This window comes from Oncorhynchus tshawytscha, linkage group LG28 (assembly GCF_018296145.1).
Source record: "Oncorhynchus tshawytscha isolate Ot180627B linkage group LG28, Otsh_v2.0, whole genome shotgun sequence".
NCBI lineage: Eukaryota > Metazoa > Chordata > Actinopteri > Salmoniformes > Salmonidae > Oncorhynchus > Oncorhynchus tshawytscha.
This window is the reverse complement of record NC_056456.1, coordinates 20,920,818-20,937,632: the sequence shown is the minus strand read 5'-3', so window position 1 is coordinate 20,937,632 and position 16,815 is coordinate 20,920,818. Positions and strand designations below refer to the sequence as shown.

Here is a 16,815-nt window from a genome sequence, read left to right as displayed (position 1 = left end):
AAGAACAAGGTGATTGAGTCATCCATTTGTAAATACACATAGCAATTGTTTTAGATTATTTTTCTTTATGATCACTGAAGACGAATGTCAAACCAGTCATATGGAAACAAACTGAAAATCACATCAACATGAGGTATTGCGGCCCCCTTTCCACAGTGAAGTAGGCTATAATAGCTGTGCCATTATTCCGAATATTTATTGTGTGCTCTCAATTTGCATGGATGAAATTTGGAGATCCAAGCTATAGGCTTGGGGCTGAACCTAATGCGCTTTAGAATGTTTGAATTATATATCCAGGCTTTTCTCCGTTTTATTTTAGATTTTGTATCAGTAATATCCACATACATTTATAACTGTCACTTTAGTGTTTGTTTTCTTGAATTTGTAGCTTACATTTTGCATCATTCCATTCCGTTGACCTTTCTTTCCTCGGTCACGTCTATGTCGTTGTTCCTGAGGGTTGTTGGCATTAGTGGATCAGATTAGACTAACGTTGTGCAATAATTTGGGACATGAATCCTATTTGAATCATTATGGAACTCTGAACACACAGCAGGTTAAACCTGGAGCCTGACGCCATGGTTCACGACGACTGGACCATTGTCATACCGTTCCATTATTAGTGAGAATTAGGGGAGATTTATAGAACCATTGTTCAAATCTTATTTTACACTTTCTTTCCGCCTAATATTTATTTCAAGGATGATGAACTTAAATATTACAACTTTCAGGGTGAATCAAACCACTGTATTTTTGATTGATCAATATATTTTGTGTGTAAAGGCTCTCCAAACCATACATACTTTCCTAATCATTAAAAGTGCCTAAATAGTCAAGATTGGAGTATTTTAATCTACCAATTGGTGCTGAAATAAGGCCAAAAATTCATATATTTAGATGGCGTTCTTTCATTGATCACTATGAAACCCGTTTTCTCAATGTATTCTAGTCTGTCAACAAAATTAGAATTAAAGGTACACCAAATTTAAAGGGATGGTTTAAGATAAATGTACTGAAAACCGTATTGAATGAAAACTCCATGAGAAAATCTGTTGAGAAAATCTGTTGGCCAGCAAGTGGGAGGGTTTTCAATGTTTTTTTTCATTACAGGTATTCAGCGCCTGCAATGGAACCATGCCTGCAAAGCTTGTTATGCACCTGCATAAGGCAAGTCTGAATACCAACTACTGAGAAGCGTAGGAAAGACGAGCATAGAAAATGCGTACATTTCCTAAGTCGGAATCGGGCCCGTTATGATGGCAGCACTGGGTTCAGTACAGGCCATGTCATGATTGTTGGTTAAGGGCCTGTAAGTAAGCATTTCACTGTAAGGTGCCTGTTGTATTCAGCGCATGTGACAAATACAATTTTATTTTATTTGATGATGCTGTCATCTCATAGCCAATAACATAATCACACCTGATAGTGGCTGAATAATGTCAAGTCAATGGAACTCAAAATAACTGTTTTTCCTAGAACGATATCCTGGTTGGCTAGTACTTTTCCTAGGCCCTTAATCCTGCTGGTCAAACTGTAAATCGCTTGCAGGTCAAAATGTCTTGTCCTCATCCCTAGAAAACGTGGCAAGTTTTTATACCATTTGATTACCATCCCAGATCCGGACAGAAATGTATGGCACATTATAGTAGTAGTGCTGTAAAAAACAAATGGTATGATATTTCCATGGTGCTCAAGTATGGAAATATGTTGAGGTTGGAAATACTGTGTCTAATACTGTATCTAATGTTTATTGACATGGATTACTAGATTCTAATTCTAACATCACTTTCACACTATTGTGCCGACCCAAACTTTACTTTCAGAATATTTTATTTTCACATTGTCCTTTCCAGCACGGATCAGCACTATCTGGCCCAATAACATACATGTAACTCCCAAAATAAAGGAAACACTAGAGTAAATGAGGGATACAAAGTAAAGCAGGTAAAGCAGGTGTGGTTCCTGAGTTAATTCAGCATTTAACGTCTCATCATGCTTAGGGTCATTATTTTGGCTACCATGACTAGTAGAAGAGATCTTAGTAAATTTTAAAGAGGGGTCTCAAACGAGCATAAGGGGTTTAAAGGGTGTGTGCGTTTCAGTCACCAGATCTCAACTCAACTGAACACTTAAGGGAGATTCTGGAGCAGTGCCGGATCAACAAAACACCAAATGATGGAATTCCTCGTGGAAGAATGTTGTCGCATGCCTCCATTAGAGTTCCAGACACTTGTAGAATGTATGCCAAGGTGTATCGAATCTGTTCTGGCAGAGTATGGTTGCTCAATGCCCTATTAAGACACTACGTTGGGGTTCCCTTTATTTTGGCAGTTACTTGTATCTGGTGCCAGCCTGCTTTTGCACTGATGGAGGAGCATAGCTAGCTAGCCCTGCCCCACTCCAACTAGTCTGGTAATAAGCAGTGTGTAACACAGGCAGGCTGACATTATACTGAACCAAACTTACTGAAAAGTGAGCAAAAAGAGCACAGTTTGGGTTGAAACGATAAGGGTGAAAGGCCCCACTCAACACAGGATGAGCCTTTTTCAGATAACACTCCTGTTACTGACAGTAATCTGGCTGGCACTTTGCTATAAAGTGATCCTGTTAGAGGTAAATATAGCCTGTGTGGCGTTGACACTAAATACTGGCCTATACTCTAAGAATGTTAGTCTACTTTTTAACATCGACTGACCTAGTTTTAATTGTGTACTGATTTGGTATTGGGAATAAGATGTGATACTCAAAAGTAGTTTAGCATTGACCTGATGTACAACATCTTGCTAAAGGCTTACCGGTGCATGGACCAACATCAGAGGCTCAACCATTGACTGCATCAACTAAGACTCAACTACGGAAATTATGTAATGCTTAAAGCAGCAATCAGCAGTTAAAACAATAACAAAGTGGGGGGAAATGGGGCTGGAGAAATGTAACCACTCTCAAATACAAAGACAGAGCTATTGATGCAAGTAAACAAAGTAAATCAAAAGGACCGTTTTCAACCATGGTTTTAAGCTATGGAGTGTTTGTTTACATTTACTTTGTTTACAAACATCGGAGTAAAACAGGCTTATATTTTGCATTCTGATGGGGTACCACAGTTGAACTAAGCTCATAAGTTATATTCTTCAGGAATCAATGGGTACATATCATTCATTTAGAAGTCTAAAAATGGATGTGACAACTGCTGATTGACCCTCAATTAAGATCAGCCCAGGGCCTACCATATGCAGTAAGTAATCAATCGTGTCAAGATCTGTAGATTGAATTTTCAAAGCTGAATTTTCATAGCCTTGTTGATAGTGTCATTACTTTGGTATCTTCTTTTCTCATTATACTGACATCTTGAGTTTAAAAGACTACTGCATGGATGAGCACTCACAGAACGACACTAAGACTACTGCATGGATGAGCACTCACAGAACGACACTAAGACTACTGCATGGATGAGCACTCACAGAACGACACTAAGACTACTGCATGGATGAGCACTCACAGAACGACACTAAGACTACTGCATGGATGAGCACTCACAGAACGACACTAAGACTACTGCATGGATGAACACTCACAGAACGACACTAAGACTACTGCATGGAGCTCAAACAAGCGTGGGAACCGCACTGCCAAAAGTTGCACTACAGTTTATGACACTGTAAAAACGGACAAACGCTACATCCAAACCTTTAACTGCATCTAAAATAATGTCAATCAACTAACAAAATAATTTGAATTAGTGTCACGAAGTGTACAGTAGGTATATGACATGCTGGTTTGCTGTTGAGGAAAATGAGAAGAAAAAAAACGTATGTAAGAGGCTGTGTTATTTCTGCTGTATCCAATTACCAGTCAGCTAAGACAGAGCTAACAGCAGCCACAGCCAAATATAGATTAGGGTCATATGCAAATGCTGCACAACTAGTAGGCACCCCAAGTCAGTGGATGAACTATAGTTTTAGGGTATGGGTATGGTGCAAAACCATTTTATCACACACAGGCATGCAATGAAATATATGGCTGAGAGAGTACAATATTTAATTCATCTGTGAATTGAGGTTTAGCTATCCAGATCAAGAAAATACAATACTAGTCTGCTAAATCTGTAATTTTATCATTCAATACTTTTTTTATTCAACTATATAGTTTGGAGATACTATTACTATATCAGACTACAAAAGTTCCCACCACTAAGTAGAAAGTATGAGAGAGAGATAGAGGGAGAGAGAGAGGAGAGAGAGAGAGAGAGAGAGAGAGAGAGAGAGGGAGAGAGAGGGAGAGAGAGGGAGAGAGAGGGGAGAGAGAGAGAGAGAGGGAGAGAGAGGGAGAGAGAGAGAGAGAGAGAGAGAGAGAGAGAGAGGGAGAGAGAGAGAGAGAGAGAGAGAGAGAGAGAGAGAGAGGGAGAGAGAGGAGAGAGAGAGAGAGGGAGAGAGAGGGAGAGAGAGGGAGAGAGAGGGAGATAGAGGGAGAGAGGGAGAGAGAGGGAGATAGAGGGAGAGAGAGAGAGAGGGAGAGAGAGAGGGAGAGAGAGAGGAGAGAGAGAGGGAGAGAGAGGGAGAGAGAGGGAGATAGAGGGAGAGAGAGGGGAGAGAGAGAGGAGAGAGAGGGAGAGAGGAGAGAGAGAGAGAGAGAAAGAGAGAGAGAGGGAGAGAGAGGGAGAGAGAGGAGAGAGAGGAGAGAGAGAGAGAGAGAGAGAGAGGGAGAGAGAGGGAGAGAGAGGGAGAGAGAGGGAGAGAGAGGGGAGAGAGAGGGAGAGAGAGGGAGAGAGAGAGAGAGAGGGAGAGAGAGAGAGAGAGAGAGAAAGGAGAGAGGGAGAGAGAGGGAGAGAGAGGGAGAGAGAGAGAGAGAGAGAAAGAGAGAGAGAGAGAGAGAGAGAGAGAGAGAGAGAGAGCAAAGACTGACTTAAGGGATTATGAAGCGTCAGTTTAGACAATTCTTCTCTTCCACATCAGCCAAAGGAAACAAAATGCTTTACTACAGGTGCATAGACTAGTCAGGTATCAGCACAGCAGGAACTAGAGACTGTCTAAAAGAATACAGTGCCTTTTGGTGAACAGCGTTTTGTGGGACAACTTTGGCAACAAATGTATTCAAGAGATGAATTCTCAAGCTGTCACATTGTTGTTGCCGGTTGCCATTTGGAAAGTGAGAAAAACAGAAGGCAAATGAGGAGCTGATGAAAACAAGAGGATCCGTTGGGGATGTCACATGGATATAAACAAGGTATTTAATGTCCGTCTAATGCTTCAGGGAACAAGATTTATGGATGGATTAAAAGGGACATTCTGAGACATCTTCCTCAAGTGGCTTTGAAACCAGAACAAATGTTTGATTATGTTCTAGTTGGGGATTGTACTGACATCTGCTTCTTCTACAAGACCTAGCTAAGTATTTACATTTTGAATGAGGGGCAATTAATATTGATATTGTGGTGTATTCTAATAGGAGGTTAAATGGTGCAGATCACAGAGGACCCAGGTGGAGGTGGAGGGACCTTGTTAAATGTTCAGCAGAATGGGATTGTCAGGGGTCGCAAAGATGAGGAGTCGTCTATATTGTCGGAGACGGTCGCAGGCAATGAAAATGAGGATCCTAATGAGGGAGACAATGAGGAAAGCAACTATTACGACGATGACGACGATGATGTCTATCAGGAATTTGAAGAGTTTGACTTTGACACATTGCCAGATCTGCCAGATCTGAATGATACCAAGAGTATTGACTCTGATAACTCCTTCTATCCACCTGATGACTCTCTCAAATACAGGACTCCCAGCCCAAACACCCCCGAACCTCTGTCCTTCTTCAAGGCCTGCTCCAGTAACAATTCCATCATAGTGAAGATTATGATAAGGCAAGGGGTGACAAAGGAGGAAGTGAATGAAACAGACAAGAACAACAGAGTATGTCCGTGGTGTCATTAAAGAAATTAACTGTTTTTTGAAACTTATATCAGTATTATCAAGTAAAGGCCCGACTGCACAAACATATAACATTGTTTGTGTTCCAATGTCCACACTAGAATCCTACTTGCAATGAAGCAATGCATAATGCTTTCTACATGGCATGCTAGCACGGACATTGGAACTTAGATATTTGTAAAGAAGGTTTCCATGAGATCTCCACCAATCAGGAATTGGCTTTATAGTGATTTGATAGAACAGCAGAGATTTTAACGAGGAATTCTTTTTCCAGGCTTTCTGTATAGGGTTGAGTGTCATATAGGGCCCAAATTGTGCCATTTCTGTAGACAGTGACAATCTCAGAGGAATACTCAGAGCAGTTTGTTGCCCTGAAACAGATGGGGGTGTGGATTGCAGATTGAGCAGTGTAGGCACCTCAGAGGAAGATGGGGAGGACCATACTCCTCAGTAAATTTCATAAAAATAAAAATAGTGAAACATTTAAAAAGTCATCATTATTAAATAAAACTATATTAAATATATTAACGTCACCAAATAATGGGGTAAAACACAATTGAAGGTCTACAGTGGCCTCAGCAGCACCATGGCATAGACGGAGGACAGCTAGCTTCTGAATCGATTTCAATACAAAACCTAGGAGGCTCATGGTTCTCACCCTCTTTCAAAGAGTTACACATTAATTATGACAACTTCTAGAGGACATCTTTTAACCTATCAGAGCTCTTACAGCATGAACTGACATGTGGTCCACCCTATCAAAGGATCAGAGAATAAATTAATCTAGTACGGAAAGCATACACTACAGCTAGCACTGCTGTGCATAAAATGTGGTGAGTGGTTGACTCAAAGAGAGAGAAAGACAAGAGTTTAATAGTTTTCAACAAATACATTTCTTCAAAAAAATGTATTTACTTAGCTAGTAAATGCAGCTGGATACTTTAGCCTTCTCATAAACCCGGCTCAAACCGAGAGGGATGCTCCGTTATCTAGCTGGCTATCCAACACTGGAACTCTTCAATGTCAAGGTAAACTTTTGGTTTTATTAATTTATTGCCACCGGGGCTTGCCGGTGTAACTGATAAACTGCTTGCTAACCGTACACTGTACTGCATGATTGTATTTACTAACTTGTTAGGTCTAGTAGCTAAATTGACTTGATGTTAGCTAATATGGTGACAATGATGTAGGCTGTGTGTAGCGGTTAGCAGTTCTGATATGAAGGTTTGGCTTGGAATGTTTTTTTTCGCTTGGTCACAGACAGCTGATGTGTTGTGCACTGAAGTCCACAAGCAAAAGGAAATGGTGAGAGGAGGAGGGCGTGTAGATGCGAGAAGGAATTATCCGACGATCAAAGGGATCATGCTGTTTATATGTGGCTGTTTTGAAAGTGAACTGTGATTCCATGTGATCAGGGGTGTATTCATTCTGCCGATTCTGTTGGAAAATGTTGCTTAAATGGAAGCAAACAGAACGAAACAAGGGTAAATATACCTGAATTTGTCAAATAGAAACTCTCGTTTGCAACTGTTGGACTAATGATTACACCCTAGATCAGCTAGATACAGGCAAGATTGTGCAAGGCAGTATTGAATCTGTCAATGTCTGTCACCTTGGTTACTCAAATTTCTCTCAACTTGTGCACCTATGTTTTAAACTTTCATTCGGCTAAGTTGTAGCAACCTCATGATGTGTATAGGAAAAATGTGAGTATCATGTAAGAGCCTAAACCTATTGATGTTACATTGATCTGGGTGAATGGAATATGAATGACAGTCATTCAATATGTTGTAATAGAAATTAGTTCATGTTCATCCCCAAAATTATCTCCCTTATCTTAAACGTCACCGACCGCCACTGAGATCGAGATAGAGTTGAATCAGCTCGCAATCATGGCTGAGCTTTCAAAAGGTTCACCCAAGATATCAGGGTGCAGCTGGACAATACCAAGGACGAGGATGGTGCTTCAAATAACTTATTCTTTACAACATTAATGACCATCATGGGTACCCAACAGGTAGACATTAGGGTTAGACCCAATACAATTTTGAATGTGTTTCTCACTGCTGTATCCTCTTAAGTGGTAAAGCAATAATACCAGGGATATAAGTAGCCTACGCATTCAGCGACTATTATTGTACATTATATTCTAAAGGTGTTGCTTGTAGATACAGTAGGTCCCTGATTTCCCCCAGTAGCTGGTAAAACTGAGATACTAGGCTCGGCCACTGACCTGTTTCATCCCTTCTCATGGGACATACTAATACAGTACAAATGAGGGGAGAAGTTTGATGTCATGCAACACTTAATGGCACGAATGTCTGGATCCATAAAAGCAAGAAATGCTCTCAGTTGTTTCATGTTACATCCTCCACTGACATGACATGAGCCCTAATGTGTAGTCTTTGTAGATGTAAACGAACCCACACACAGCAGTGTTTTCAAATCAAACAAACTGAAGGTGCACTCTGTTTGAGCAGATTAAGAGATTATTTTTGGCAAATCTAAAACGGCAGTTTTTCCAATTCACCTAGACAGATAGTCAGTGTTGGAGAAGCTACTCTGGAAATATTGTTAACCAAGCTACCAATTACTTCGCACTGGAAGAGTTAAGCTACACTAAAGGTAACCTTTAAAAATATATAGTTTATTTAACTTAAAATATTTTGAAAAAGCAGTTCACTACATCCAAACTACTTGGTGATAAATTATCATATCTAAATCTGAAATGGCACAGACTATAAATGAACCACTCTGGAGTCAGATGGAACAGAATGTGTCATTTAGCCTATTAAACACAAGAACTATGTTTCAAGTGAGAATCAGGAAGGAGTGATGCTGAAAAAGAAAGGAAATTCTTGCCTACTTAACCCACGTTTTATTTTTGGCCAAAAAGTAGTGTAGTTCCAGTAGTTAGCTACACTGCTACATGGCAAAAAAAGTAATTAACTACTGAAAAAACAACCACGGTTTGAATTTAGTTCAACTACCACAAAGCTACTGCAAAATATAGTTGAATTACTAGTTTAACTGCATGTAGTTCACTACTCCCCAACACTGCAGATAGCAGGTCCAAGATAGATAGTGAGCCATGGCAAGATGATGTTCTCCCTTGGGTTGTTTATAGATGGGGTGTTGTTGTCAGATATTTTCACTTTAAATTCCTCTTTGGTCCCAAAGCTGCGTTCTAGGCCTACAACAGAGACCTTTACATCAGTTGACCATGTAAGCCCTAAGCAGTGAGAATACTGGAAGTTCTGTTGATATTTCAACGCTTTTGAATTTGGGGTTTTCATTATGAGTGGGCATAACGCTTTGTTTACAGTACACAATGTCTAATGAGTTTTCTTCAGATGACATAGGGCTCTATTCAATACTTAGTGCTGAAGATCCACTTTATTGCGCGATTGACAATTAAAGGCAATGTTCCCGCGGTCGCGGAGACTGCAGTCACATAAACACTGTATATGTCGGCTTAACTGGAGATGACCTTGACCTTTTTACATGGATTTTCACTGATACTTCCGCAATACTGATTGAATCCAGCCCATACCTGTGATTGGTTGTACAGTAGCCTTGGTGACTGGGTTTTTCTCCAAATCCAGAAACTGAGCCCTTGAGCCACTCTTGCATACTGTTTACTATACGGTCATGGTCATTATGCTATCTCACCATAGGTCTGGTGGACTGTGATTAGTACTGTAGGCAGCAGCAGACAGATGGTTCAGAAAGCTCCAGAAAGACTATTAGCTGAGACTTAACTTGGAATTTCCTAAGGGATCAGTAGGTCTGTCAGTTGGCATCTCTGACATTACCCTCCAATCATACAGGTTTATCAGTGTCGCTCCACGTATTTGTTTATTTTGTTAGGTAAATTGTTTCTCAAAGACCCCCAAAGATAGATAGTTTCTTAAATCAGCTCTCATTTACAAATGAGACTACCCACTGTCATATTCTACACTGTCAACACAAGTCTAGCACCACGCACCTAGAGCTAGAGTAGCTTTAAACATGCTTTAAAAAGCAGAGCTATTTTTTATTTAACCAGGCAAGTCAGTTAAGAACAACTTCTTATTTACAAGGACAGCCTAGGAACAGTGGGTTAACGTCCTTGTTCAGGGGCAGAACAAGGCTACATGGCGCCCCACCTATTGATCCAATTGACCCTGTGAAGCAACTGTGTTGGGATAATGAGCACTGAGACCACCGACTTAAGACCATCAGTGTAACAGTGACCTCAGAGTCCTGGGTGGGTGAGCTTGCTTTGTGTCCTTAATTAGCTACAATGTCATTAACAAGCACTAGTAGCAGCCACTTCTGGAGATGTGTATCTTTCTTGAGATCTAAAGTAAACAAGTGATGTGCCGGTAGTTGTGTGACTTACTATACCTTAGGTGCAAGGCCAAATGTTCGAGTTGAACGGTGTGGCACTGTGTGTCCACAGAGTCACCAGAAGGCCACTGACTTATTATACTAAAGCAGTAAACATACATCCAAAAAGAGGTATGTGTCACTGATCTTTGAATGTTGTGTTTTTCAGAATGGGCTGATAGTAGCCTGTTACATGGGCTGGGTGGATGTGGTCATAGCGCTTTCTCAGTGTCCCCATATCGATGTCAACTGGCAAGACAACGAGGGGAATACAGCCCTCATGACAGCTGCTCAAGCAGGTAAGAATCTACAGATGTTTCAATGCTGGGAAGTTGGTTGGTTCCTACTTCCTAGTACAGTATATTTTGGCACTGTGTCATGAAATATAATGAAAATTCTAAATGAAAATCCAGATTAAGACAAACGTTTTGATCTGATAACATTGAGTAGAATTAAAAATGGTTAATTGTGAAGAAGGTGAATAACACATTTGGTTATTTTTTTAACACCAGGCCACATTATGATATCCAGCTACTTGATCAACTACTTCCCCAACCTGGACCTAGAGCGTAGGAACTGCCATGGATTCACCGCTTTGATGAAGGCAGCCATGCAAGGGAGGGCAGATGTTGTTTGTTTGCTCATGATGTCAGGTAGAGCTAAGATATTTCGTTTTCCTATATACTTTCTCCAATGTTTACATTATCTTTATTTTGTTGCTAGGCCCACTGTGATGAAGAATAAGTCTGTACAGTTACAGATGTCGGATCTTAATCTACTTTTGTTGCAGAAAAATGTCCTGCTCATCAGGAAATTCAAATGAGCCTCGTGATTTAGATACTTTCACTCAAAAGCCACAGTTCTCTTTCACCATATTCAGGGGCAGTTGAGTGATTCGGACCAGTGCCAGCTATCAAAATCATCCTCCCTATCTTGCGGTTGTCATTAGTTAGCGCAGCCACAAAGTCCAAATTGGCTATATCGTAAAGATTCATGAAAACAAAAATGTAATTTAACATTAGGGTATAGCAGTGTGGTTAAGGTTAGGTTTAAAATCAGATTTTAAGAAGAGAAATTGTAGAAATTGGTGGGGTTTAGCCATAATTATGACTTTGAGGCGGTAGTAATTAGTGATGACCCTCTTTCACTCATTAAAATTTTAAAAGCACCAGACAGAATATGAATAAATGTCCTATTGCTACTGTAGGCATATGGATCCTATTCCTGCAACATTCAAGTGTGCATTTATCTGAAATGTATCCATACACATCAACAACTGAACCAGTATCTGGGCAAAGGAGACGATGAATAGGATAGCTACACTACATGACCAGAAGTATGTGGACACATGCTCGTTCATCTCATTCCAAAATCATGGCCATTAATATGGAGTTGATCCCTCCTTTGCTGCTATAACAGCCTCCACTCTTCTGGGAAGGCTTTCCGCTAGATGTTGTAAGATTCCTGCAGGGACTTGCTTCCATTCAGCCATAAGAGCATTAGTGAGGTCAGGCACTGATGTTGGGCGATTAGGCCTGGCTCGCAGTCGGCGTTCCAATTCATCCCAAAGGTGTTCGATGGGATTGAGGTCAGGGCTCTGTGCAGGTCAGTCAAGTTCTTCCACATCGATCTCGACAAACCATTTCAGTATGGACCTCACTTTCTGTATGGGGGTATTGTCAGGCTGAAACAGGAAAGGGCCTTACCCAATCTATTGCCACAAAGTTGGAAGCACATAATCGTCTAGAATGTCATTGTATGCAATAGCGTTAAGATTTCCCTTCACTGGAACCATGAAAAGCAAACCCACACCATTATTTCTCTTCCACCAAACTTTACAGTTGGCACTATGTATTTGGGCAGGTAGAGTTCTTCTGGCATCCACCAAACCCAAACATCTCTGCAGCACTCCACCAATCAGGCCTTTATGGTAAAGTGGCCAGACCGAAGACACTACTTAGTGAAAGACACATGACAGCCCGTTTGGAGTTTGCCAAAAGGCACCGAAAGACTCTCAGACCATGAGAAACAAGATTCTCCGGACTGATGAAACCAAGATTGAATTCTTTGGCCTGAATGCCAAGCGTCACGACTGTAGGAAACCTGGCTCCATCCCTACGGTGAAGCATGGTGGTGGAAGAATCATGCTGTGGGTATGTTTTTCAGCGGCAGGGACTGGGAGACTAGTCAGGATCAAGGCAAAAATGAATGGAGCAAAGTACAGAGACATCCTGCTTCAGAGCGCTCAGGACCTCAGACTGGGGCTAAGGTTCACCTTCCAACAGCACAACGACCCTAAGCACACAGCCAAGGCATCACAGGAGTGGCTTCGGGATAAGTCTCTGAAAGTCCTTAAGTGGCCCAGCCAGAGCCCAGACTTGAACCCGATCGAACATCTCTGGAGAGACCTGAAAATAGCTGTGCAGTAACGCTCCCCATCCAACCTGAGAGAGCTTGAGAGGGTCTGCAGAGAAGAATGGGATAAAATTCCCAAATACAGGTGTGCCAAGCTTGTAGCGTCAAACCCAAGAAGACTCGATGCTGTAATCGCTGCCAAAGGTACTTCAACAAAATACTGAGTAAAGGGTCTGAATACTTATGTAAATGTGATATATATATATTTTTAATATACATTTGCAAAAAATATATATATGTTTTTACTTTGTCATTATGGGGCATAATGTGTAGATTGATGAGGGGGAAAAACTATTTAATACGTGTAACATATCAACATTTGGAAAAAGTCAAGGGGTCTGAACACTTTCTGAATGCACTGTATGTATATGCTCTTTCCATGACATAGATTGACCAAGTGAATTCAGCTGAACGCTATGTTCCCTTATTGATGTCACCTGTTAAAACCTCTTGAGTGTAGGGGCAGTATTTTGATATTTGGATGAAAAACATACCCAAATTAAACAGCCTATTTCTTAGTTTCAGAATCTAGAATATGCATATAATTGTCAGATTAGGATAGAAAACACTCTGAAGTTTCCAAAACTGTTAAAATATTGTCTGTGAGTATAACAGATCTGATATTGCAGGCAAAAACCTGAAGAAAATCAAACCAGGAAGTGGCTTCTATTTTGAAAGCTCCATGTTCCATAGCCTGCCTTTGCTCCATTTAAAGGGATATCAACCAGATTCCTTTTCCTATGGCTTCCCCATGGTGTGAACAGGTTTTAGACATAGTTTCAGGCTTTTATTTTGAAAAATGAGCGAGAAAGATCACATCGAGTCATTGTATGGCTGCGTTTTGTATGCCCAACAGCTTGGTGCAGCCATTTTCTCTCTCTCTACTATTGAAAAAGATACATTCCCGGTTGATATATTATCGATTATATATTGTAAAAACAACCTGAGGATTGATTATAAAAAACGTTTGAAATGTTTCTACGAACATTACGGATACTATTTGGAATTTTCGTCTGCGATGTCGTCACCGCTCGAGCCTGTGGATTTCTGAACATAACGCGCCAAACAAATGGAGGTATTTTGGACATAAAAATAATCTTTATGGAACATAAGGAACATTTATTGTGTAACTGGGAGTCTCGTGAGTGCAAACATCCGAAGATCATCAAAGGTAAGCGATTTAATTTATTGCTTTTCTGACTTTCGTGACCAATCTACTTGGCTGCTAGCTGTTTGTAATATTGTCAACTGAGAGAGATGTGCTTACATAAACGCTTGGTATGCTTTCGCCGAAAAGCTTTATTGAAATCTGACACACCAGGTGGATTAACAACAAGCTAAGCTGTGTTTTGCTATATTACATTTGTGATTTCATAAAAATTAAATATTTTTAGTAATTTAATTTGAATTTGGCGCCCTGCAATTCAGCGGTGGTTGACGAAAATGATCCCGCTAACGGGATGGGTGCATCAAGAAGTTTTAAATCCACTTCAATGTGTGGATGAATGGGAGGAGGCAGGTTGAAGGAGGATTTTTAAGCCTTGAGACAATTGAGACATGGATTGTGTATGTGTGCCATTCAGAGGGTGAATGGGCAAGACAAAATATTTAAGTGCCTTTGAACTGGGTATGGTAGTAGGTGCCAGGAACACCGGTTTAAGTGTGTCAAGAACTGCAACACTGCTGGGTTTTTCACGCTCAACAGTTTCTCGTGTGTATCAAGAATGATCCACCACCCAATGGACATCCAGCCAACTTCACACAACTGTTGGGAAGCATTGGAGTCAACATGGGCCAGTATCCTTGTGGGTGCTGTCGACACCTTGTAGAGGACATCTTAACGTTTCTAGTGAACCTAAGGTTATGAATCAACTGTCAAAATGTAGTTAATGAACTGGCGCTTAAGTGGCCATGCAGTCTAAGGTACAATGTAGGTACGGTACTGCATTGTATTCAAACACTGCTTCCAGCTTCCCCCTGGTGGTGATTGCAAATATTTTTTCAGATAATCAAATGCTCCTGCTGCAGGATTCTATTCCTCCTGTGATGAAATTGGTCAAGTTAAGATCGACATCTGTAACAGCTCCCATAAATATAAACATTTAGAAATGACAATTGAATAACAATGCATTCAATGCTTCTTCTTATTTGTATATTCCCTCTACTAGGAGCGGACGTGGAGGCGAGGGACTACAGCCGCAAGATGACCTCCAGGGAGTGGGCTTTGTTCACATGTCGCTATGAGACGGGCTATCTGATGATGCGTCTGATGGCCCAGCCATGCGCCCAGCAGTTCTGTGACTCCTACAAGCTGGAATGGCCCATGCTGCAGGAGCTAGTGGCCCAACGCCAGGAGTCCAAGAGCTGCTGGCAGAAGGTGGCAGACAAGGTCTGCTGCAGGTTCTCTCTCCGCATGAAGACAGACCCCGTGGACGATGGTGTGATGGACCACATGGTACGCATCACTACCGCTCTGTCCAGCCCATTGATCGCCACCGCCTGCCACACTGTGGCCCCAAGAAGTCCCCCCTGCATCGGGAAGCGGCGCTATGCCGTGCCAGAGATACTCAGGAAGCAGCGAGTGGACGAACTGAAGTGCCTGGGCCCCGAGCACTTCAACAACAACAAGAAGCTGTTCAATAACTCCCGGGTGCAGTTGGTTCCTAAGAAGAGGGACCGGAGGGCCAGCCTGCAGACCCAAATGTTGCAAGAGGTTGCGGTGGCTGGTACTTCGGCTCTGAGGCGCACCAGCTTGCTGCCCCTGAACATGATGAGGAGGAGCAGTGTCAGGCCGGGCATTGTGGTCCCCAAGGTGAGGCTGTGCAAGGTCCCCTCATGGCCCAACCCTGAGAAGAGAAAAAAGAGCAAGGACCCCGAGCTTCTCCAGCTGCCCAAGTGGAGCTACAAAGAGGCCAAGGAGGAGAGGAGGCGGCAAGAGGAAGAGGGGAAGAAGAGACGTTTACCCACAGCGAGGATGCGCTGAAAGACTTGAGCTACGAGGAGAGGTCAAATTGCTTTTCAAGAGCCTTGGGGTGCGAGCTAACCTTTAACTGTAATTGGTTCTGAACTGAGGAGATAAAGTTATCACCAGCGTTTTAGATTTTAAAGACTGTGCCACTTGATTCAGCTGTAGCCATGGAGCACTATCTTTTCCTGTCCTAGATTGGTTACTCTGTTTCTGGCTTTTGACAGTAATGGGGAAGGAACACTTGGCTTGAACTGTGTAAGGTTCATTGTGAGGAATTCATAATTGAACTTTTATGCAGATGTATTTTTGTATGCATTCTTCCATTTTCTTCAGATTATGCATTTCTCCATTCAATCTGCATTTCTTCAGATTATGACTGTTTGATATCTCCATTGTTAAAAGGATAACTCAAACACATACAATACTTTTGCACGTTGTTTATTGTGTCAATATTTTGGTCAGAGACCTTTTAATCTCCACCAAAGAAAATGTGTTTGTCTGGTGGATATTCTCAAAGCAGATAATACACAAATCAGTTGGATGTAAGTACAGGTAACTGACAAAATAAAGTGTCTTAATAGGGCGTTGGGCCCCCACGAGCCAGAACAGCTTGAATTCACCTTGGCATAGATTCTACAAGTGTCTGGAACTATATTGGAGGGATGTGACACCATTCTTCCATGACAAATTCCATAATTTGGTGTTTTGTTGAAAACTCTGTCTCAAGCTCCAGAATCTCCCATAAGTGTTCTATTGAGTTGAGGTCTGGTGACTAAGTTTCTTTTTCTTCTAGACTGGTGACTAAGACGGCCATGGCATATGGTTGACATTGTTTTCATGGTCATCAAGCCATTCAGTGACCACTCGCGCCCTGTGGATGGGGGCATTGTCATCCTATCGGTGCATAGCCATGGTAGCCAAAATAACGGGCAGCATTTTTATGCATGACAGGATGTTATTAGCTTAATTAACTCACCAACCACACCTATGTGAAAGCTCTGCTTTCAATATATACTACATGATCAAAGTATGTGGACACCTGCTCGTTTAACATCTCATTCCAAAATCATGGGCATTAATATGGAGTTGGTCCTCCCTTTGCTGCTATAACAGCCTCCACTCTTCTGGGAAGGATTTCCA

At 41.5% G+C, this 16,815-nt stretch overlaps 1 protein-coding gene across 3 annotated transcripts; it reads left to right on the top strand.

Annotated features, from left to right (window-relative positions):
- Positions 1 to 4,940: 4,940 nt before the first annotated feature.
- On the top strand, positions 4,941 to 16,112 carry LOC112226896 (ankyrin repeat domain-containing protein 33B). Of its 3 annotated transcripts, XM_024391553.2 has the most exons (5): positions 4,941 to 5,223; positions 5,446 to 5,903; positions 10,462 to 10,591; positions 10,805 to 10,945; positions 14,876 to 16,112. In XM_024391553.2, the coding sequence occupies exons 2-5, from the start codon at positions 5,454 to 5,456 to the stop codon at positions 15,688 to 15,690; spliced, it is 1,536 nt and encodes a 511-aa protein (XP_024247321.1). In that variant the 5' UTR covers positions 4,941 to 5,223; positions 5,446 to 5,453; the 3' UTR covers positions 15,691 to 16,112. The 3 variants fall into 3 exon arrangements, with proteins under 3 accessions (XP_024247321.1, XP_024247320.1, XP_024247319.1); XM_024391552.2 differs by lacking the exon at positions 5,446 to 5,903 and having other exon boundaries at positions 4,946 to 5,223; XM_024391551.2 differs by lacking the exons at positions 4,941 to 5,223; positions 5,446 to 5,903 and adding an exon at positions 6,688 to 6,949.
- The last annotated feature ends 703 nt before the right edge of the window (positions 16,113 to 16,815 follow it).